Source organism: Thunnus albacares, chromosome 1 (genome assembly GCF_914725855.1).
Source record: "Thunnus albacares chromosome 1, fThuAlb1.1, whole genome shotgun sequence".
Taxonomy (NCBI): domain Eukaryota; kingdom Metazoa; phylum Chordata; class Actinopteri; order Scombriformes; family Scombridae; genus Thunnus; species Thunnus albacares.
Window position 1 is genome coordinate 25,927,907 of NC_058106.1, and position 24,848 is coordinate 25,952,754.

At 39.4% G+C, this 24,848-nt stretch overlaps 1 protein-coding gene across 2 annotated transcripts in view; it reads left to right on the forward strand.

Annotated features, from left to right (window-relative positions):
• Nucleotides 1-24,848, forward strand: part of rasa3 (RAS p21 protein activator 3) — a 41,003-nt gene that overhangs the window by 8,186 nt on the left and 7,969 nt on the right. The window contains exons 2-18 of one of the 2 annotated variants that reach the window (XM_044352126.1): nt 5,249-5,366; nt 7,507-7,610; nt 8,488-8,582; nt 11,603-11,679; nt 17,702-17,782; nt 17,902-17,974; nt 19,866-19,939; nt 20,044-20,148; nt 21,197-21,362; nt 21,463-21,611; nt 22,150-22,264; nt 22,445-22,519; nt 22,603-22,726; nt 23,122-23,228; nt 23,560-23,637; nt 23,763-23,840; nt 24,065-24,138. In XM_044352126.1, coding sequence (XP_044208061.1) covers nt 5,249-5,366; nt 7,507-7,610; nt 8,488-8,582; nt 11,603-11,679; nt 17,702-17,782; nt 17,902-17,974; nt 19,866-19,939; nt 20,044-20,148; nt 21,197-21,362; nt 21,463-21,611; nt 22,150-22,264; nt 22,445-22,519; nt 22,603-22,726; nt 23,122-23,228; nt 23,560-23,637; nt 23,763-23,840; nt 24,065-24,138 — 1,693 coding nt within the window. The remainder of the gene's footprint in view (nt 1-5,248; nt 5,367-7,506; nt 7,611-8,487; nt 8,583-11,602; nt 11,680-17,701; nt 17,783-17,901; nt 17,975-19,865; nt 19,940-20,043; nt 20,149-21,196; nt 21,363-21,462; nt 21,612-22,149; nt 22,265-22,444; nt 22,520-22,602; nt 22,727-23,121; nt 23,229-23,559; nt 23,638-23,762; nt 23,841-24,064; nt 24,139-24,848) is intronic. The other variant, XM_044352135.1, reaches the window with a different exon arrangement.

Genomic DNA, 24,848 nt, shown 5'->3' on the forward strand with positions numbered 1-24,848 from the left:
TCCATCTTCGCCTGCTTTTTTCTTCACTTTCCTCTACAGGAATGAGGTGGGGGAGTCCATTTTTTTTTTTTTTTTTTTTTTTTTTGATGTGTCGATCCGCTCCTGTACGCCCTCTTTGGGGTGTTCCTGTCATCGTTATTTTCTCTCTGCGATTCTGTTCACCACCCCCGTGTTTTGCGTGCACTCACCCACACGTGCCAATAGTGTGTCTGCACTGTGTGTTTTCGCTCATGTACTAGGGCAAAATATTCTCCCAAGGGCAGCTGCAGTGATGAGTTCTCGCTTGATGAAAAGAGAAAGCTGCTGCTGTTGTTGTTGGGGTTTTTTTTTTTCTGCTTATTTTTGAATCCGGAAGAGAGAAAACACACACACACACAAACACACACACACGCCCCCCCCAGAGAAAGTAAGAGAGAGAGAGAGATGAAAAAGGGACCAGAAATAGAGAAAAATGAAATCAGGTTAAGGCTAATTTTGAAAAAGGAAAACGAAAGCAACTCCGCAAGACAAACCCTCAGAGCTGTATAGATGAAGAGGAGAAATGAGGCAAAGAGAAAAAGAGAAAACAGCAACACATGGACAGGGATAAAAAAAAAAAAAGAAAGTAATAGAGGAAGATAGGCAGGCTGAGACAGAGGATTACAAACGCTGGTTTTATAATAAAGTCTTTAATCTAACGTGTTGAATCGCAGGTTACGGAAAGGCTTATCCTCTCTTTTGTAACCGACTGTGTCATACACAAATATTCATAACTCCACCCTCACTGTTGTAGTGAGTGTATTCTCCAGTGGCTGCTGCTTATCAACTCATCCAGAAATACAAGACAACAGTCCAGCACTTCCTTCTCCCCTAAACAGGAAGCTGCGAGCTGTCACCCTGTATCTGTAACCCGTGGCAATGACTGGGCTGATGCTGTTTAGCAGAGACTGCAGTGGTGGTTTTGAATCTTCTAGCCAAAGAGCAATCCAGCTACAGATAGTCTTTTTTTTTGTTACTGACGGCCATTTTTTAAGCATTCTGATTTGCTTCAGATAGGAAATTCACCACAGTAAATATTTATGTTTAAATTATGTTATCATGGCACAGTTTTGCAGTTGGAAGCAACAATTGTTCTTAAGAGTTTAAGTGATGCATTCAGGCGCTCTAGAAACCACAAGCTGCAACTCTGGGCTTCAAACTGGCTCCAATGCAAACCAATGGGTGACAAATTGAAAAACAAGAAATATTAATATTTTGGGAACCAGAACATTTTTGCTAAAAGAAAAAAATAGCTTGCATGATTATTTCCAAAATTGTCAATAAACTAATTGATTAATCATCTTAACATTGCAGCTCTATAAGGGTCCATTTAATTTGGTTATTTAAGAATTGCAACTAAGAAATGTACGGAGTGTGACATTTTTTAGTTGAAAAATATACTTCAAAGTCCTCGCTGGTGGACAAACTATGTAATATGACACTGTGTTTGAAAGACTGTAGATGTATCTGACATTTATCCAATTTCTTGTTACTTATCTGCCAATTGTATGCTGATAGCGATATATCTGCAGTAAGGTAAAATATATCAGTCAGTCTGTAATTCTCAGATGTAGAAGCACTTCCCCTGTTGTTACCACACATCACTAAAAAATAGAAAAAGGTAAGGACAACTAGATGTTCATTGTGATGGATTACCTACAGTATCTCAAGCAAGTTTCAAGTCTCTGCAAGCTGATTTTCATACCGTATTGTCATGAACTGAAACAGTTGGCTGCTTGAAAGGTAGAAAAATGCACTCAGCAATCTTAAAAGGTTCGGAAAAAGGTCAGCAGCAGTGGAAGATATAGAAAAAAAAAATTGAAGTAAATGCGTTTAAACATGTGGATCCACTGGATCAATCTTTGAAATGTGTGTGTGTGAGATGGCGTGTAGATGCTTTAAAGTATGCACATAAACTGTATGAATTGTACTCTCACATCCTTTTTTGTAGATGTTTTCCTCCCTCCAGTAGCTCTCCTTTTGGCCCAGAGATTTGTTTATAAGCTGCGAGTTGAGTCATTAAACACACACACACACACACACACACACACACTCACACACATACGCACAGAGCTGAGAAAGCTGTGGTAATCCCACAGTGTGTTGGTTACTAGGATAACCTCAATGCTGCAATCCAATCAAGGGACCTCACAGGTCATGAATGAGAGCAGTAGGAAAACAGAGATTGGAGGGAATTCAGGAGCGAAGGGTGAATGAGGAGGATTACAGTCGGGAGATAAAATAAATGCGGGAGAATAAAATGAGAGAGAAGAGGGAGAGACGCAGGAGACAGGAGGGGGATCTAATATGGGAGGGAAGTAAAGGGATAAAGACGGAGATAAGAGAGACTTGCGTCATCGCTCAGCTCTCACACATAAACACAGACAGAGTTGCATTCTGTAAAAACAAATGTAGACAGTACAGTGTGAACTATGTTTTACCGCTCAGGTATCTTTTTCATTTGTGAATGAACGTTGTTATTGTGTATTGATGTATGAATCAGCCTCCAGAGTATCAGTCATAACACTGTGTTGCATTACAGACCCCACTGAGAGCACTTAATCACCTCTGTTTGTCTCAGCACGGTTTTATATTTGTCCTCCGTGCAGAGATGCATCAGCCAGCTTTGCTTTTTTTAAACATTGTGAGTGGACCTTTGAGACTCTGTGGACTGAAAATATGTATTTTACAGAGACTCTCTACAGTAGTAACAACAGCACATCATGTAAAATAGCAGAGAAATGTTTCTTATCGCCAACAAATCCATAAAAAGACCCAAACCAACAACGCTTTAGTTTGTCTCTCAATACTTTCCGACTTACACAACCTGTCTGCCACTTCAACTCCAAGCCTGTTTGTTCTCCTCTTAAGACGCAAATCTCTAAAAAAGGGTCACAAATGTATAGTTTTATATTTTTTTAAAGGCTAAGTTATTTCCAAAAACAGCTGGGCACTGTAGTTTTCGCAAGTAAAGAATAAATTATATTGAGGACTATTTTCAGCTGTGGATTAATACGCATTTGTTGATCTTTTGAGTTTTTACGGCAGCAGGACTGTTTATGTGGGATGACTCAAAATAAACTACAGTGCCCACGTTCATCATAATGAAAAAACATGTCATCCAGTGCAACGCTGTGACTCATAGATGTGTTTTTATTGGTTTTGGACAATGGCACAGATGAATAAGATATATCAGACTTTGACAGTCGGTGCTTGTTATAGGATCAATTTTCTCCTTAGTTCTGGGGGTTTTTCATGGTGTTTGTTGATAGTAATAAAAATACAAAATATCACCAACATCATCTAAAAAAAGTAACATTCCAGTGTAGGACTTTGCTTATCTGCTCGGTCTCACGACCGCATTACAAACCTAACAGTGTGTAAATAGATCAAATAGTGTGGTTTGTGCTTCATTACTAATGTGATTACTCTCATCGCAGTGATGGTGCATGATATGTTTACATTGTTTGAAAGTAGACTCTTCCTTCCTTCAGAGGTATTAAACTGGTTCAGTGAGAAAACAATTCATGTGAAATCCAGAACACAGACACTGTCACTGCTGGATGGATGCAGTGTTTTGTTTCTCATTCATAGATTTTATTTGAGGCAGCAAAGTCTTTTGTGTTCAATTGTTTCTAAAAGTCTGCATGGAAATGAAACTGAGAGTGCAAATTGATTGAAATGTCTGATGGGACTGCTGCATTCATGTGCAGATAAGCTGATAGGATAAATGACTTCACTAATCTGAGGGTAGCTGTCTGTTCTGCTGTTTTACAGCCAGTTATCCAGTGTCAAATGTCAACTCCCCCCCCCCCCCAGGTCAGCTACCAGGGTCGGAAACATTACAGCGTGTATTATATCATTGTGATCTACTGACTACATGTGAACGGAGTTAGTGTAGCAGCAGATATTTTTTTCTTTGTACAAAAAAAACAACTGTTTTGAGCATTTATTTTGTAAGTGGTTGTGAAATGACCAGAGCCCCCCTAGCCAAAACAACAGCCAAAAAGCTACATCAATTGTAGGTCTTTTACTGCATTTCTTACTACATTTTTCTAGAGCAGTGGTTCCCAAAGTGAGGATTGGGTTCCAAGATAGAAGCAAAGGGTCACCTTTACCTGACATTTCTCTATTTTTTGCTTTTTTGTTGAAAAATATTTCTCCTCTTTGTGCCTCCAAAAATCTTACAAATGAAAAAAAACGATAACAGAAAATCACTCTCTCGTCGAACTGCTCACTTCTAACGTCTTACTTTAAACGTTGCTTAATTTTAAGGGGTCATGAGCCAAAAAACATGTGGAACCGCTGTTCCAGAGGATCACATTTAAAGACAGAGTCTCAGTTTGCGAGCAGCAGCACCCAGCCGCAGACGCATGCTCGCATCATGAAGAAGTTACTCATTTAAAGCCAGAAATAGCAGCGCTAAGATCTGCTGCTGAATGGCAGCATCAGATTCCCATGAAGATAATGGAGCGGTACTGGAGGAAAAACAATGACAATGTTGTGCTAACACACGTGTAACTATAGACTGCAGAGTCCTGTGGGTCCCTGAGGCAAAGGGAAATAGAATAAGGAACAGTGTACTGACTTACATGGATCTGTGGTTTCATAAAGGAGAATATATTGCTCCTGAGGGACCGGGACACCACCTTTGTGGTTTGTTTGTTTGTGTGTGTATGTGTGTATGTATGTATGTGTGTGTGTCTCAGTGGGTGGTTGGACCACATTCTTTTGAAAGGGAGTGCTATCTGTCACACATGTTTGATGAACAGATTGAGCTTCAACAAGATTCAGGAAATGTCCCACGCAGATTCTTTCATTCACAGAATGAATATTTTGAATGGTTAATCGTTATCTATGTATATGTGTGTGTTTCAGTGAACACGACGCTTGATATTTACTTGTGCAGTATAAAAGTAGCCACCCTGGCAGCGCTAAGCTCGTTATACGTGCTGTCGGATTTGGTAATGTGATGACAATGAAAGTGTGAGTTTAAGAGTGATAAACTCTGCCAGCTCAGCCGAGAAGCTCCCGATACATTCAAAGCTAAAACGGGTGTACAAACTTACATAATGCATGTTCAGAGTGTACTTAAATAAGTAATTACTTGTAGCAGTGTCCCTGAATAAAACACATTGTTATTGCTTACACCAGTGTTCCTGAATAATAACCGCTCACTCTCTCCTTCCTGCTTTCTCTCCTCTCTCTTTCCTCGCTTTTCTTTGTGCAGGAGAAGCAAAAAACATCCCTCCGTACCCGGGGCCAAACAGGATGAGGGACTGCTACTGCACTGTCAACCTGGACCAAGAAGAGGTCTTCAGGACCAAGATCGTCGAGAAGTCACTCTGGTACTTTCATGTTTATGCGCCTTCCAGTCTTTTTCTACATCTGTCTCTTTCAGTTTCCTGTCTTTTCAATCACATAAAGGTCATGAGAGTCAAATCATAACCACTTTCTCATAGGTTGAAACTCAAACTCAGACGTGGTATGAAAATAAAAACTCTGTTTGAGGGGGCGTGTTAATTCAGGTTCTGGTGAGATATGAAAGATGATCCAGGAAGTCCAGTATGAGTAATCGATCCAACCTCCAATTTGAAGGCATAGAAGCAGCCAAAACACTGCAGAGTGGTTCACAGTACTGATATAATCTGTGGTAATATTCTTATTATCTATTTGCCTTGACAAACAGTTGAAATACAGCATTCTGTGAGCATGCACATATCTGACTGGCCACCGCAGGGCCTTGCCAGATGATGTTGTGTTGAGTCTGGTTCAACTTTTGCCCACTGAGTTGGAAGGGTTGTGGTTTTTAACACAGGGCTGAGAGGAATGTCATTAATTTTGCAGGTATTTGGTCACGAAGCAAAGTATTGGACAAAGTCTAACCTTGACCTGATGATGAGACTACAGGAAAAATCTGGATTTTGTCCCAATGAACAGTCCATAACAGAAATATATTTAGTTTATGATCTTAGAAAACTAGATAAACCAGAAAATATTCACATGTGAGAAGCTGGAATCAGAGAATTTGGACTTTTTGTATCAGTTATCAAAATAGTTGGTGACTAATTTCCCATCAATGCAAATCGTTGCGGCTCTAATTTGAACCTATGGTGATCCATCCAATTGTTGTCAAGATTATTTCGCTCAAAGTCACCAATGTGAACCTCGTGGTGGCGTTAGAGGAAAAGTCAGGGGATCCACAAAGTTATTAAAATTCATCTACTCAGGACGATGAACATCTGTCCAAAATTTCAGCAATGCCGCTAGCATGGCAAAAATAAAGTTTGTTTACTTTTCCGTCAGCTGTTCAGCAGATCCTGTATATTTTATCATTGTGTTACTTGTACTGTTTACTAGATTGTGCTTTTACATTTTTGTTATCTGGGCTGATGAGCCGACGAGTAGACAGAACATTTCTGCATACAAGGTTGCAATTGACAAAATGGAATTACATTTATTTAAGGATCCTGTATTTGTGGGATTGTTTAAGTGCAGTCATGCCTCTGCCTGCCTCTCTGTCCATCCGTCCTTCTGTCTGTCTACTGAGTAACAGAAGAAGACAGTAATTGTTAGCAGCGGCCCTGGGGGCTCAGCTCACGAGATTCTCATTGCCAAGATTTCTATGGTCGTCGTTTAGGTAAAGCAGAGTGTGGCAGTTGATGTACCTTCCAACCGATGGTCACAAACAGGCCTTTTGTTGTAGGCAAACAAGCAGTAGAGTTCCCATGATTCATGGCAGCTTGTAAATACTTGTGGTCTTTATTTCTGCCCGAGTGATGAATCAGCTAAATCAATCATCTTCTTTTTTTTTTTTGCTTCAAAAATGGGAATCTGAAGGGGAATTTTGTCTTTTTATGTTTTCATAATGAAGTAAGCACACAGCTTGACTGCTAATTTTACCGACCAAGCCACAAGCATAAGCAGGAATAGTTTACAGATTAACTAATCAATCAATTAATGGATTTTTTTTTGAGAGCAAGACCAAGAGGGCCGAGTCACAGATGCTTTAGCTACTTTAGCTTGTTGGGTGGAAAGGTTGTCTCCTTACTATACAAAGATGTATTTATAGATAAACTATAGACAGTTGACCCTGCAGATTGTGTTGTATGAAATAAAAAAAATCACATATTTGACCTGTTTCTTACATAAAAGTAAAATCTTAGCATTTTAAGGCATAAAAGGTTGGTATAATATGTGGTTTTGATGGTCTATTTTCTTTCAGAATGGTGCTCCTTAAGTTATTGATTGGCATGTCGCTAACACTTTCCACAACAACACACTTTCATTTTTTTTGACACAATCAGCCACATCATTTCTAAGGAGGATTTCTTTTCCAGAATTTGCTCCCTCGTTTCTCCTCATCGCATTCCTCCCTCTTATATTTTGACAAATTTATATATATATAAAACCAACCGGTGTGTTTGCGGTGAACACACGCGCTCTCCCTCTTATCACAGTGTGCCTTGTGTCTCCTCTCTCCTCCAGTCCGTTTTACGGGGAGGACTTCTACTGCGAGATCCCACGTAGCTTCAGGCACCTCTCCTTCTACATCTTTGACAGGGACGTCTTCAGGAGGGACTCTAGTATCGGTGAGTAAACAGCTGCTCCGTTTATTGTAAACTTGGAAGCTGAATCAAGAGTTGCTTGATTAACGGGGAAGAAGGAGAAATGACCCTCAAGTTACAGGCTTTACTGTGACTTTACTGGAACTAAAGCAACATGCCAGGTAGCTTGAAAGCAATAAATAGAAATTATTATAACTCTGTAATTATGTAATTTGTTTAATGTGTAATACCTAAACTGCCTTTTCGAACACAAAATGTTTTTTTTGTCACTCTTGACTTTGTAAAGCTTTATATTTAACAAACAGATATGAGAGTGCATTTATCTTCTCATCTCGTCGCACATTTCCCAAAATGTTGAACTTTCCTTTTAAGGGCATACACTTTTAGAGTTCAAACTGTATGTGTCTGTGTCTGAGTGTGAGCGGATGTTTTTTATCTGTGTTACTGGGTGTGCCAGCGTGTGTTCCGGTGGGTCTGTGTTTGTGTGTGGTTGCCCACTGACCACAAACTGAAAAATCTCTCTCTGGGTGTGATTTTATCTTCAACACCATCTCAGCTAGTGTTTGTGTGTGCGTGTGGGTGTCGTAAACAGAAGTAACTTGTTAGTTTCGGGATAGAAATTACGAGGTCGTCTCTGGGTAACTTTCAGTGCAATTTGCGAGTGTATCTCCAACAGCTTCTGCACCAGGTGCCTACATGCATTAAAGAGATTGGCGTGTGGATTTACAGTACGTGAGCAGACATGCGAGGGTGTGTGTGTGTGTGTGTGTGTGTGTTTGTCGAACGTGTGTTGTAGCTCGCATCTGAACATGTAGGTTTTATTAGGAAGGGTAAAGTGAGTTATGTTTTGGAGCTCATTTTTTTTTTTTTTTTTTTTTTTTTTGCGTGATTGTGTGCGTAGGCAAGGTTGCAGTGAAGAAAGAGGACCTGCAGAAATATCATGGGAAAGACACCTGGTTCCAGCTACAACCTGTCAGCGCTGACTCAGAGGTGCAGGTCAGTACAGAGAAAGAAAACACAATCAGTCACACATGCAGACAATAATAAAAAAAAACCCTCTCCCCTGATCTTTTCTGTATTTTTTTCTCATTGTGTCTCCATTTCAGTACTTTTTGGTATAAAACAAAATGTGTCCAGTTGATACTTAAAGCTGACGTTGAATGCTTGCTTATATTAGTAATCTTATTTACTTATCTTTTAGGGCTACAACTAATGATTATTTCAATTGTCGATTAATCACATGATTATTTTCTCAACTTATCGATTAATCGTTTTGTCTATAAAATGTCAGAAAATTGAGAAACATGCCCGTAGTAAGTTCCAAGAGTCAAAGGTTACGTTGTCAAATCATCAGTCATCTTATTTTGTCCAAACAACAATCCAAAACCCCAAAATTATTCACTTTACAATAATGTAACGCAAAGGAAAGCATTAAATCATCACATGAGAAAAGCCAATTCAAGGCTAAATTCAGAAAAAAATTTGGCAAATATGCTTTAAATATTACTGATTTAAATCATAACTGTGCCAGTTATGATTTATTTACACTAACCTTTTGTACAGCTGCTTGTTTCTAGGCAACAGTTAAAACAAGACTTTGTGACTTTTGAAAGAATAAACAACACACTGTTCTTCTTAGAAATGAATAATTGAAGTCACACACTTTTATTAAATTCAATACAATAAGACGTTTTGCTGCATCAGCCTTATTTTGTCTGGTATGACAGCAACCTATGGTGACTAATGTTAGATAATGTAAGCAAGCTAAAGATAGATATTGCTGACTTTCTATACTTGTTCCACTATTACATTATGTTCTAGCATTTACATTTACAAACGGTGTCAAAAAGAGTTGTGTTTTGGAATTAATATTAACTCTTTTTTCCGAGGCATACCCAGCATCAGTCACTGCAGCGTGTGTGTTTGCATGTTGGTGTTTGAAGCAGGGCAGAACCCAAACAAACACAGCATGTGTGCACCTAAAACATCTGAGCCTGCAGGGTCAAAGTCACCCGGCTCTCCACGTATCCCGTAGATCAAAATTTATCCACCTGTTCGACAGCTCGGTATGTGATCATCCCGTCCGAGAGCGAACACGCGGCTTTTGCCAAAAACTGCTACGTTTTCCATATTAAGCGCATTTGATGAATGAACAACAGTTCGCTGAGACAGCAGATAAAGTATGTGCGCGGGTCGCAGGTTGTGGAAGTGATTTGCTGTTGAGTATATTAACAGGCTGGTTGTTTATAGTTCTTTGCAGGTGTTGTATTATGGGGATAAAAGCAGATATCAAATTAGTGGAGAACCTGATGGATAATAGAGGTCTTAAGCTGATTTGATATCCATATTTAAAAGTTTGATAAAGACACATCAGCCGATATTTGTTTTTTAATAGAAATATATAACATAAACAAACATTTTTTGATAAGAACACCTAAAAAATTTGGTTATTAAAGAATGCACTGCAAAGATATGCATTAAGCAGGATATTTTACAGTTGAAAAATAAACTTTCTGATTGACTGACAGCTGCTCTATTTGTCACACTACAGCTAAACATCTGAATTATTATTCACAGAGAAAACTTATTATTTCTGTTTCCTGTAGTTGTGAAGGCTTTTGCTCCCAGTATTTGATCTGTGATCAACAATGGAGCTGTTGCATTTTTCACACTTGTCCTACATGCTTATTTACTACTCAACACAACATTTTCTACTATTCACTATTCAACAGCCTCAATCACCCACATGCATGCATGCACAGTTTAGGCACACACACACACACACACACCCGGGCACATAGTACTACACAGACACGTACACACACACACACACACAGACAGAGACAGTGAACAGTGAACAGTAACATCTGCAGACAGATGGGTGTGTGTAGCCCTGGAGCAGGGATCTGAAACAGAGACACATTCATCCGAGGAGCCGGGGAGAGGAAGGATGTGTGAGACAATGAGAGAAAAGAGAGAAAGTGAGGGAGATGGATCAAATGAAGTAGGAAGATAGAGTGTCTCTCTTCTCTTTTCAATAGAGGACACATTGTTTGGCCTGTGTGCACATGTGTATGTGCGTGTGTTTGTTCCCTTTGCGTGAATTGGCTAGAGAGAGCAACGCCTGTGAGTTTGCATACTGATGCTGTTAATTAATGGAGCTTTTCTAGACAGCTGCACCACTACACTGCCATTATGTCATTAATCCAATCACTTCAGAGGGAAAATAACTTCGGCATGACGTTCAGGCTTACAGCGATTTTCATACAGTGTCTCTGCTGGTGGAGGAATGCCATTTCTTTCATGTTTGTGTGTTTTTGTTTAGTGCAAGGATGAATTCTGGTGTGTTTTTGGCTTGAAGGTACAGCACATGGATTTTGGCCTTTTCTTAAAACTGTATCTTGTACTATACTATAGGTTGGTTGTCAGAAATCTAAATTGTTGGCAGTCCTGTGTGCGTTCATAAGCTGCCAGTTAGGTCTTGGAGTGAAACAGTTGAACTCAATGCTGTACGCTAAAACTCATGTACAGTATTTCTAAGTGACGGATTACATGTCCCTTTATAAATTGATGACATTTTCCTTCCACTTAAGCTCATAAATTCCTTTCATATCCAACTGGATTATGCATTTAGAGAAAAGTATATTTGCCAAGCATGAATCAAGTTTGCAAAGCTGACATTTTAGATTCAATTAACTTTTATTAATTTGGAAAATGTTTTTGCCCAAAGTGACGTACAAACGAGGTAAATTCCGAGCCGCGGATTAGATTAGATTACACAGTGTTGTCATATTCGTCAAAAAGTTTGTCTGTAAAAGCCAACTTTGTTTCAAAAATTGTAGATAGATGGTTTTCACTGCCCAGGATCATCCTGGCTGTCATTGGGCGCTGGGCTGTGTGGCAGCGTTCTGTGTAATGTTGAATATTTGAATACTGTGCTGTCATTGGGAATGAGTTGGTGCATAAAAAGTGTTTAATAGTGTGTATTTTTGTGTGTGTGTGTGTGTGTTCCACAGGGAAAAGTGCACCTGGAGCTGCGTCTGAGTGAAGTCATCACAGACAGCGGAGCCGTCAACCACAAACTAGCCACACGGTGAGGCTCCACACACACACGCACACACGCACATACATACACTTATGCCTGATGATTTAATTTGATTCTTGCAATTTTACACCATTTATCAATTATGGTGGCACAATAAGGTAGAGTTCATGTAAAGAGAAGAAGAAGAATCTCAGTATCACATCATGTGGTCATGGAAGTAGATTTTCTAGAGAGTAGTCTAGAGAAAATTTAAATAAGGATTTAACAGCTTTACAAAAGAATAAAAATCCAACTCAAGACCATCCGTCACATCCTGTCAACCTGGATGTGCCGTGTGGATCTTTCTGTTTAGTGCTGAGTAGCAAATGTTAGCACTCTAACATGCTAAACAGTACATCAGCATGTTAGTTTTATCGTTGTGAGCACGTAATGCTGGCATTAGCATTTAGCTCTGGCAACTAATATTGTTACCTGGATTTGAAAAGTTTCCATCAAGCCGTGTCAAGGATGCCCACCTGTTTCTGATTTGATTGCTGTTGTAGCGCACGATGCTTACTTGCAAACCCCGGTTTCACAAGTATAAGTGACTGCAGTGCAACACGCTTTACTCCACTTCCAAGGTGCATGGCTTGTTGCCCAGCAACAGCTTTTGACTGGCAGCGAGATGGTTGAATGTTAGAGCTCTTTGTTTAGAGCTTTGTGAAGGTGTGAATTAGTGTGTAACAGCGTTGTTTCATGTGTGATGTGTGAGTGTTTGCCGAGGATCAATAATGTCCTCATGGGTTTATTATTCTGTATGTGCGCGCGTGTGCTTGCTCGCTTGCTTGCTTTTCAGCTCTTCTTCTGTAACATGCAGCAGTGAAGTCTGATGATGAGCCAGCATGGCTCCGTTCCCAGAGCACATTGTGGGTAAGGAGCTTAGAGCTGAGAGCAGGAGGTCAGCTAGTCAGATTTCTCTAGAAAGACACGTGTAAGAGAGGAAGAGAGAGCTTCTTCCATTCAGATCCACAGATCAAACACCACACTTATATCTGATAACGTCTCATATTTGACACATCACATACAACCTTGTAGTAGATTTGTGCTCCAACATGTCTGTGCAGTGTGAAAACCTGGAAATCCTTTCCATCCTTTTGGAAGTCACCTTTTTCTCAGAGAGAGTGTGACAGGATTTACATAAATTATTTAGAAAAACCAAAGATATTAGAGAATGCCAGTGGCGTAACGTAACAAAGTACTTACTACTAGGTATTTACTCAAGTACAGTACTTCAATACAATTTTGAGGTACTTACTTTAGTGCTTCCATTTGATGTTTAATACTTCTACTTCACTATGTTTTAGAAGGAAATGTTGTACTTTTTACTGCACTGCATTTATTTGACAGTTTAGTCTATCAACAGAAAATTAATCAGCAAGTGTTTTTGATAATCGAATAACGGTTTTATTCATTTCTTAAGCAAAAACACCAAATATTTGCTGGTTGCAGCTTCTCACATGTGTGGATCTGAAGCTTTTCTGTGTCGTACATACACATGTCTTTGGTTAGAGAGTTGATCAGACAAAATAAGACATGAATACATTGCAACAGTTTTTTTATTTTTACCGTTTTCTGACATTTTTATCGAGGAAACAGTCAATCATTTAGAAGAAATTCAGCAGAGTCATGGATGATGAAAATAATCGTCAGTTGCAGCGCTATGTATTTTGAATGCAAGTCTTTAACTAGATGTTGAGTATTTTTACAGCTTTTACTCAAGTAAAAATGTGTGAATGCTTCTTCCACCACTGAAAAAAGGCTGACAAACAGAAATGTAGTTGGTTGCACAATGCCATGAATGACATCCATGGAGTGGTATATTCCCGTCAATGACACAGACTCATAATCATCACATCCGCCTTTTGTTTCTTTTTGGGAATATGATGTAAGCGCTTTCGCTCTTAGCGGAGTGAAATTATTTTTGACAGGATACGTGGGCGCAGAAAAGAAGCACATTAACCTAATATGAGTAACGTCAGCTAAAACAAATAAGTCTGCTTCACCACCACCGTCTGGCATGTCAGAGCTCACAGTAGTGATGACAGAGAGGGAGAGGGGGGCGGGGCTGGATAGTAGGCCAAGCAGGGGTTATATAAACAAGCTTATTCGACAGGAAGCGTACTGGCATTAGTGATGCTTAACCCGGCCCACTCCGTACTCCTTATTAGAAACCTGTGTGTGTGTGTGTCAGTTCAGCTGTGAGCAGCAAAGCGATTTGCTGTGTAATTCATCACGCAGTGTGAGTAGTGGTGCATCACCGTGACACACAGGAAGTGACTCGTCCAACTGGGTGTCTCGTCCTGTTTGGGTGTTAATCCCCTTACAGCATGATGTCATCTGGAAGCAGGACAGCTGTAGACAGATCGCAATCACACAGGAGGATACACACTGTAGATAGATAGATAGATAGATAGACTTTATTTAGAGAGGAATACTTTCATATTTAAAAAAGCTATCTGATGGATGTTGAAACTTTAATGACTTGCCAGAGATCATTATGAATGTGGTTGTTTTTTAAAATGTCAGATTGGACCTGAAGCCTCGTTCAAATAGCTCAAACCGAACACTGACTGTGTGTGAAAGTTGATTATGTTGTCTTCATGGTACAAAAGGAGGTAAAAAAACCCCCAAAAACAAATCATCTGTGAACTTGTTTGATTGGTTTTGGACTTATAATCCAGTTTTTAGGCTTTTTTTTTGTAATGGGCCATAAATTTGTTTTCAAGGGCTCACAAGGAGCATTCTCCAGTGTCTGGAGAACCACTAGTGATCTAATATTTGACAACTAGGGCTGCAACTAAAGATTCTTTTTTTCATTATTGATTAATATGTGTTATTTTCTCAATTAATCAATTAGTCGCCTATAAAATGTCCGAAAATGGTGAAAAATGTCATCATCACTGTTTCTCAAAGCCCAAAGTGAAACCTCAAATATTTTGCTTTGTCCCGACCAACAGTTCACAACCCAAATATAGAAAATATCAAAGAAAATATTTAATTTTTTCTTAAAATATTACTCAAAATTATTGTTCAATTATCAAAATAGTTGGCAATCAACTAATTGTTGCAGCTTTATAGACAACATTGTAGAACTTACTTTATGCATTATAATAATGTGGGGAATCTACATGAAAGTTTCCATAATCTTGTGAGAGAAAATGCACAAACAAATTATACAAAGTGTATCTTTCACTACAAATGTTCTTTTCTGTAGTGCTGTGTATAAATATTTACATATGTTTTGTGTAGTATTTGTGTGATGCAGAAACAAAAAAAAAACATTTTTTAGTTTATTTCGGGGCTGCAACAAGCAATTATTTTTATTGATTTCGTTATTTTATCAATGAATCGATTCTTTTTCTTTCTCTTGATCTTTTTCTGTAAAATGTCAGACAAAAAGTGAAAAATGGCCATCGTATCCTCCCATTGCCCAAGTCAACATATTGAAATGTCTTTTGTTTGTCTGACCAGTAGTTAAGTCCTACTCTGGAACTACATGGGAACTGAAAATGAAGTCCTTTGTCTCCCCTATAGGAAAGGACATAAAGTCCATTCTCCTTACAATATCGTTCACTTTTTTATTTTTTTCTTTCTCTTGTTTTTCTCAAGGGTTCTTTGTGTCATGTCTATAGTTGCTGGATCACAAAGGATTTGAAACTGGCACAACTCTTTGCCAACAGCTCAAAGGGGATTACTTTCCTCCATCTCTTCTCATCTGTCACGCTCCCTGTTTGTTCCCTTCTTACATACATACACACCTAACACTGACACCAGACAGGGCCATTTTCACACATTGAGAAAACCCTCAGAGAGATCTTAACTTGGCAAAAATTTTACTAGCAAAGAGTTTCAGCGTAGGAGTGAGCTATGAATGGACCAGATGTTTCATGTCTGTGAGCAGGGGGTGGTTGACTGGATTGCTGTAAGATGCTTTCTTCAGATGGACGATCATTGGCCAATGGTTGATGAAAAATTAGCAAACCTCACACTGATATCCATAAAGAAAATTCAGTCTATGTTATGTAAGAAATCTCAGAAAATGGCTGTAGAAAGCTGAGGCTGGAGAATTTTCTTTCTCTCCATGTCCTGAAAGCAGGCAGTTCATTCTGTCAAAATAGCGCAGATGAGATTTATTTTTGTGGATGCAAATTGTTGTTGATCTTGTATAAGATGTGTTTATACCTGTTAATGCTAAGTTGAATTGCAACAATAAGTTTATTGTATCCACACAAAGGCTCCAAGTGACACTTGTGACAACTGCAAAACATTTTTAAAGTAACATTTTTAATTATATCAAACATCTGCCAATTTTTTAGGTTATTTTTGGCATTTTTTGCCTTTATTTGACATGCAACAAAGGTCCGTGGCCAGAATTCAACCGCGTTGTTGTAGTTATATCTCTTATCTAGTAGGCTACCAGGGCATCCATGAGGTATCTCAATTACTGACAGTAAACATGATTACACTAAACCATACTATGAGCTAAACTGTGTGTGGTAAGAGAGGATGTACACATGTCCATGTGTACATCCTGGACGACTGACAAAGGTGTGACGAGATTTATTTTGATCAACCATCAGTGTCAAAAAGTGAGCATCATACCTGGCTACAGTGTCCTCCCACACCTCTTATGGGTGGATATCTTTTATTCTTTGCTACCTAAACTTAACTTAAACGATAGGTTCACAATTTTCCAAGTCTGTTAGGTCTCCGAATGAACATCCTTAAAGAAATTTCAATGCAAGTGATGGTGGACAACATCTAAAGTCATTGTTCTGTGCAAAAAAGAAAAAACAAAAACCCCAAAACCCAAATCCAAACTTCAGCTGACAAAATTCCCTCGTTGTGTTACTGTTCCTCCACCGCAGCTTATTACAGAAACGCTGTCCAGGGGAAGAGGGAATTTGGAGCCAAAAACACTGTAACTTTGGAAGATATCCATTTGACTTGTCTAACTCAGACTGCTGAAGCCTCATATTATCTTCAGATAAACTTTGTAAAGCATTTTCACACAGAGCGAGGACTGTGGATTTTGTCCCCCATCACTTCCGTTGGAAGCACATTAGGAAGGAATCTCACTATGAACAAGAGGAATGATTACAGCAAGCAAAACCTGTTTCAGTGTATAAATGGGCACATGACAATTGTTTTAAGACAGACCTGAAAAAATGAGAACCTGTCCTTTAAGTTAAAGGAAAAACTGACATTTTTATCACTAGTGCAGACAGACTCTTAAACAAACTCACAGAATCACAGCCCTCATCTATCATCAGCTCATCAGGTGCTGACTTGTATGGAGAATTCCCTCCTCACACATACAGCAGACACAGAGCAACATTAGCGTCTCACTGGAGAAGTGTTTCTGGCCACCTGATGAATGTGTGTCTAATATTCCTTTCATTTCTATGGTCTCGCACAACTCCTGAGAACGATAACTGCATCTTTTAGCTGCTAAATGTTCAAATGTCTTCTCTGCTGTCTTTTACCGGTCAGGTAGCGCTAGTTTACACTCAGCTCGTTATCTGGAATCAGTTTCCTTTGGTTTCATGTAGGAGGGTTGATGAGAGGAAGTTAAAAGCTTTGCCGAGCTGTGGGGTTGGGTGTCAGCTTTCAGTGGTCTTGGCAGTACTAGTGACACTTTCACATTAGTCATTTGATTAAGTGGTAAATAGAGCTTAATAGAGCTTTAAGAGTCCCCTGAGAGTAGCATTTAGCGTTTGGAGATATTTTTATTCTTCCTCTGCATCTTGCCACCATTTTCTTCTTTGCTTGAAAAAAAAAAGTGTGCTAGCTCCTTCTAGCTTAGCATGTGAAGATAAATAGCTTTTGTCTCTACTCAGATTTGAACTTGTTTTTCACAACTCAACTCATTCAGACGGTAAGGTGAGGCAGAGTACAGCGATATAAATGGTTCATTCAAATTAGCATCAAGTTAATTTGTTACAGGTGTGTGTGTGGGTATATGGATGTGTGCCTGTACAGTGGTATGAGCTTTTTAATTTATGCCTGGTGTGTTTTTGTGTTTCTACAGAGTGTTGGAGTGCCAAGGTCTTCCAATCGTCAACGGCCAATGTGATCCCTACGCTGCTGTCTCCTTGCTAGGGCCTTCCAGGTCAGGACACACACACACACACATACAGAGCACATACAGCAAAGTGACATGATTCAATAAACAACTTCATTGTCTATCACATGTGATTTGACTTCCCTCTGCATTTCTGCTTCCCTCAGGTCAGAAGCCAAGAAGACAAAGGTGAAGAGGAAAAACAACAATCCACAGTTTGAGGAGGTTTTCTATTTTGAGGTAAAGGTTTCTTGGGTTTTACACGTTTAACAGAGAGCTTTATCACAGCAGACATCTTGACTTGTGGGACTGATAACATTAACTATGACTCTGTTCCATTGGGGTGTCCTACAAATGCCATACAGGCGAATCATCGCGCACTATAGCAGGGTCATGAATTTGGAAAAACTAAATGGGATTCAGCTATCATTAATGTTATCAGCTGCACTTGTGCTTTTCCTGCTTTGACATGTCGAAATATCTACTGTGCAAAAGATATATCACCTGTTAATGATTAATCGATCAAAACCAGAGACAGGTCATAAATACACTACATGGCCAAAAGTATGTGGACACCGGAACAATACACGTGTATGTGTGTGTTGAATGTCTCTTAAAAAAAAACATGGGAATTAATATACTGCTGTAACAACCTCCACTCTTCTTGGCAGAGATTTGGAGCACTGATATTGAATGAAAATTCATCCCAAAGGTGATGGGTGGGGTCAGAGCTCTGTGCAAGCAGGTCAAGTTGGGTCATCAAACTGTTGAAATCATCTCTTTATTGACCTGGCTTAGTCATGTTGAACCAGAAAAGGTACTTCCTCAAACAGTTGCCAAAAAGTCGGAAGCACTTCCTTCTTGACCTAAAGGTATCAACCCAAATCATGAACATTATAAAATGGTCATATTTACTTTATGTTAAGTGTCTTAAATGGTCCATTCACAGAGTTGTTTTCAGTTATTTTGCCTAAAATTGACTTCTTCTCAGGATCATGTGGGTGTGTACAAACTGCACCTACAAACTGATATCTGTCTGACCCTGATCCCATTTAACCACATCCACTCCTCCTACTTGATATTACTGAAATCATAAAGGGCTGCTGAGGTATTTGTACCGTATCAGTTCTTCCGTATCTGTTGAGATTCATGTTACAAAAGTTGACAAAATTTAGCAGAGGCGACTTAAATTGTTTTCTGCATTTTCTACCATAATCTATATTATTCATATTCATTCATTGATATTTATAGATATGTTTTATACACACACACATACTCACAGACTCCCTTTCACACTGCCCTCGTTAACCCTCGCTCGCACAGCAGCACATTTTTGTGCGTCGCTCCTCCCTCTGGCCTCCCTGCTGCCGCACCAGAAGACAACAGGACAAGAGTATGATTGATTCAGACAACCACCAAACAATCTCACCCATTGATTTCTATCTGACAAGACCATATACAGTCTATGGACAAGACCGTCTCATTTATTCCTCCCTGCCACATTAAGAGGACTCTGCATAGCCTGTGGTGCTTTCAGCCTGCCCCACTGTGTGTATTTCTCACACACACACACACACACACACAGATCCACTTCCATACGCACATATTGGTCATCTATCATGTTTCTGTCATGTGGCTGTTCTTTTTTTATTGTTTAGATTTTTATTATTTTGAAACTGTCATGGACCCGACCATTTTCTGATCTTTGATAGATCCCATCTGGATCCAAATCTTCCAGATAGTGAGCTTAGAATTTGATTTGATTCGAAACAAACATGGAGTATGATGCCTTCTTGACTGCTATTTTGAGAATTAAATAAAGTGTATAACTAGATACCATGTAGCATATGTATACACAGAAATTTAAACATTTTGGCCCAATTTACAACATAACAACTAATAATATCAAACAAGATAAAAAGGCACAATGTAAAAAAAACATTCAGTTTCTCCATAGCAAAAAGGTGTCTCATGTCTTTTTAAGTATAATGTGGTTTCTCAATGTTATGTCTCTGCTTCCTTCAGCCCAGTTTTTCGGGATATGGATGATTTTCATCAGGAGAAAATACTGACTTCCGTACATCAGAGAAACTGGTTTATGCTAAATGTTTTATTGGTCTCTCTTTTGTAGGTGACGCGGCCATTGAGCTACACAAGGCGGCAGTTTGATGTTGAAGAAGAGGACGTTGACAAACTGGCACTGAGGTGAGCCAGTAGCTGTCTGACGGACTTTGGAAGAGTGTGTCAGGATGAACTTTGTGTTTGTAGCATCTCTCATGTTTGAACTGTGCCCTCTGGTTTGTGTTCAGGGTGGATCTGTGGAATGCCAGCAACCTGAAGTTCGGGGACGAGTTCTTGGGAGGCGTGCGTGTTCCTCTCAGGGTCCTGGGTCAAGCTGGGGTCCATGACGCATGGTGAGAATCATCTCCGACTCATCACATCATCTCCTGTTGTTTAGTTCTCAGTCATTTTGGGTCTGTTTGTGGTTTTTCCACTGAATACATACTGTACTGAACCCCTGCTGATGCTGCACTGGTTTGGTTTCATTATCGTTTGGACATATGTGTCACTATAGCAATAGCAGAGCCATAGCAACCAGTATAAACATCAAAAACAGACATTTTTATTTTACCAGGGTAGATTTTGCTGAGCACAAACACTCCTCCAACACTGCTGACCAACCAGATTCTGTTTTTGTATTTTGCAGTGAATTACATATTTCTTTTGTAAAAACAAAACACTTTGCCGTGGTGAATGTTGGTAATGCCACCCTTTGCAATCAGGCACATCATTCTTTTAAACTTTCTAAGAATATACTCACAACACAGTTTTCCAGATTTTGTACTTGAGCTGAAGTTTAGTGAGAAGCAGTTTAAGCTGCATTCATTGATTTTTTTTGGCCACTTGGTGACAAAATTTTTCACATTTACCATATCACTTTAAAAAGTTGATATGGTAAATGTGTTCGCAAAGAGTTGCCTATTTACACATCCAACAGACATGGAGCAATAATAGTATTTTCTGTTCACATGACAAATGTATAGACACTCTACTTTTAGCTCTGTTTTGGTCTCCACCAGCTCCTGAGTGAAATAAGCTGTTAAATGCTCCACTATGTTCACGATGTTTTAGCTTAAAACAGCTGCTGCTCTGTCTGGAAACAAGGTTGATGAGAGAGGTGAGAAAACCAAAACAATGAGCTGAAAGACACTATAAAGCTTCATAGTGCTGAGAGGAAGTTCAGAGTTGGGTAATAATTCTCTGTGGGTTTATCAGTACAAGAAACACAGTTTTTTAGTCTTTTTTACCATTGTTGCTATAAAAACATTGATAAATGCAGCTTCAAACAAATGTTTAGCTCTTCTTTAGGCCAATCAGTGTAATTTTGAAAATGCATCATTCCTTTGCGTTTCATCAAAATCCAATCAGTGACATCAATATGTTCAACTCTGTCTTCTTCAGGTACTTTCTCCAGCCCAGGGAGAACGGAGGGAAGTCAGTGAAGTCGGTGGACGAGCTCGGCTCTCTGCGTCTGAACATCGTTTACACTGAGGACCACGTCTTCCCCTCCGACTCCTACACCCCCCTCCGCGAGCTACTGCTATCCTCTGCGAATGTGGAGGTGTGTGTGAGTCTTTTTTTTTTTTTCTTTTTTTCGATATTCTTCAGCATTTTTACTGTTACCTGCTTTGAGTGCCACATGTTTACGGTCTGTCCTCTCTGTGCAGCCCGTGTCGGCATCCACAGCTCATATTCTGGGGGAGGTGTGTAGGGAGAAGCAAGAAGCCGCCATTCCCCTCGTGCGTCTCTTTCTTCACTGTGGCAAGATTGTGCCTTTCATCAGCGCCATCGCTCACGCTGAAGTCAACCGTACACAGTGAGTTTCTCGTTGCATCTGTTCCTTTGAATATTGCCTGAAGCCAATGCTCCAGGACCATGATTGGGTTATACATGTGTAGCTAAGAGTCCAACATGAATCGATATCCTGTTCTGTGGACATCCTATAAAGACTATTAATCACAGAGGAAGATGCATGTTTCAGATCTCAGAGAATTTCCATATTTAGGTTTGTTTTGTCTTTGGCGGATATGTACTTAGCTCCATCATTTTAGCAATAGTATTTGTACATTTCTTCAACATAAGCCAAGCAGAATGTTGTATATTCACCAAATCAGGTGCAGATGTATCCTTGAATCACTTTGGTTATTAATTAAAGTAACTATAGCAATGAGGTCATCAGGCTGATTGCAAGTATCAACTAGCTTAGCAGTTTCATTTGACTGTGAGCCACAGTGAGCAATTTACTTTGGATAATAATTAAATGACTCTCAGAAGTCATGTTGTTTATTTATTTTCGTTTGCTTTGGCTGTAGTTTTTATTTGTGTCATAAAACACGCCCTGCCTTCCTGTGTAGGGATCCTAACACAATTTTCCGGGGAAACTCGCTGACTTCCAAGTGCATTGACGAGACCATGAAACTGGCAGGAATGCACTACCTGCAAGTCACACTCAAACCAATCATAGATGAGGTATGGCACTGCGATACTACCATGTCTTTTTACTTTAACTTAAGTCTTCAGTTTTAGTCATTAGACTCTTTTTATCTCTTAATTTGATCATGTCACATGTCTTTCTCTGTGGCACCTTTAAGGATATTTTGGAAAATCAGTTATGAAGGGATATTTCAAGAATTTTATAAATCTTCACAGATCTGCACAGAACACAAACCCTGTGAAATCGACCCAGTCAAGCTCAAAGAGTCGGAGAACCTGGACACAAACAGGGTAAGAAAATGAGTTTCTGTTTGTTTGTCAGTGGTCTGTGTTTGTGTAGTTTGACGTATCTGACCTGACTGTTACCTCTTCAGGAAAACCTCCGCCAGTACGTTGACCGCATCTTCAACGTTATCACCACTTCTGGTGTGCGCTGTCCCACTGTCATGTGTGATATCTTCTTCTCTCTGAGAGAGTCTGCTGCCACCCGTTTCCAAGGTAACTCACTTCCTGTGTGACTTACAAGAGATGGAAGATAGAGAACAGGCTGTTAATAAGAAACAGGAAACAGAAAATAAAGAACAGGATGTGCTAGATGTCCAAGGACACTTCTTTCTATTCACACGAAAAGGATTTTTGTGATCTGCTTTTTGTGTCAAACCTGAAACCACTTAACCTCCCACACACTTCTTATGGTTATGTCTTGACTATGCAGCCCGCACGCCTTGTGTCATATACTCTGCTGCCTCCTTTTGGCTGTTGTTGGGTACTGCAGCCACAGGAGGAACCAGTCGTTAGACATGATAAAAAAAATGATATGTAATCTATCAGATGTAATTTAAGTGAGTGTAGTGTGTGTTAAATCTCTGGTTTTGTTTTTATTTCCTCTCCAGTGGACCAAGATGTCAGATACACAGCAGTGAGCAGTTTCATCTTCTTGCGTTTCTTTGCGCCGGCCATCCTCTCCCCCAACTTGTTTCATTTACGGGCACACCATCCAGTGAGTTTGATGTTTAAAACAAACAGATAAGCAAACCAACATATATACATACTTATTAGTCATTTACATCAATATGCCTTTAATATTTATATATTAATATTTCAGTGTTCATAAATTTGTTGCATTTATTCCTCCAGAAATAAGTGCTGCTGAAAATATTTTACTAAAAATGATTAAGGGTTGTGTTGTTTTTTGTTGCTAGGATCTAACTAAGTCTGGGTTAAGATTAGGTTTCATATTACTAATAAAGAGCATTTATTGTGTCGTCAAGTTTAAATTGGATTATTATTTATTATTCATCAGCTTTACTTCTTTTTTTTTGTCCTTCCAGGATCCCGCCACCTCACGAACCCTCACCCTCATCTCCAAGACGATCCAGACCCTTGGAAGTCTCGCCAAATCTAAATCTGTGAGTTTCTCTGCTCAAAGTCTATTTTTCATATTTTCATTCTTGTGACTAAACTCGACTTAATCTGTATTTCAGTTTAACAGTCAAATCCAAACTGAACTTTCTGCCTCCTTCTTTCTTTCAAGGCCAATTTCAAAGAGTCTTACATGGCTGCATTTTACGACTACTTCAATGAGCAGAAATATGCGGATGCTGTGAAGAATGTGAGTGTTCAGTTTCTTTCCCTGCTACATGCAGTAAATCTAAAAAATATTCTTTTCATCCGTCAAGTCGGATAAAAGGGTGACGAAATGTGTTTTTCTGTCAAAGTGTACTTTACAACCTGTTTTTAAACCCACAGAGTTTCTTGGATGTGGTGTTAGAGTGAACAAAAGTTACCACCACAATAAATGTGTTGATATATAACATCCTTTATTTGCCCCCACAGTTCCTGGACCTGATCTCCACCTCTGGCAAGTGGGATCAGAAGAGTATTGAAACACCAATCATGCTCAAAGAGGGGTAAGGTGCCAATTTATTGTTAAACTCTTATAAAAAGGAGAAAAAACCCAACCCAAATCAGAAATATATTTGTGCCTATGAACAGCTTTCTGAAAAACAACCCTTAAAAGACTCAAATACTTGATATTAGATTAATTTTGAGAACATAAGTACTGGTAGTTTTCATATCCAAGCCGAGTAAAAACTGCCTTGTTCACTGTGGCTGTTATAATGTCAGTCACCTTTTCACCTCTAATTAAGCAGCTTCGGCGTTTGTCGCTTTACGACCCCATGAGGGTCGTCTCGGGTCCTGTTTCTAGCTTCACACAAGAATTACTGCTGTTTTGATCTTTGATCTTCAGGCTGTCTAGACTCAGAGAAATAATTGCTCACTAAAGTGCAACTAGATTTTACTGTTACATATTTGACCCCTCATGGTCTGATTCTTTTTCAAAGTGAACAGTTACATCAGAGATACGCCTGAGGCTGTAACCTGAGCCCTTTCTATCAACACGTGGGCTGTTGTTTTGATGATATTTCTAATGAGGCTGTAAAAGGGAGGAAAGTTTCCAGTTGACAGTAGGTGTGCCAGCGTCTCGCTCATCAACATCCCCACCCTCTTTTGTTTCTGCTACCGGGCGTAGGAGTGTAAAACTCACTATAAAGAGGGTTGATGGGAAGGGGTCAAAAGGCACGAAGGGCAGGTAAGAGCTTCTCTGTATAAAGGCTTT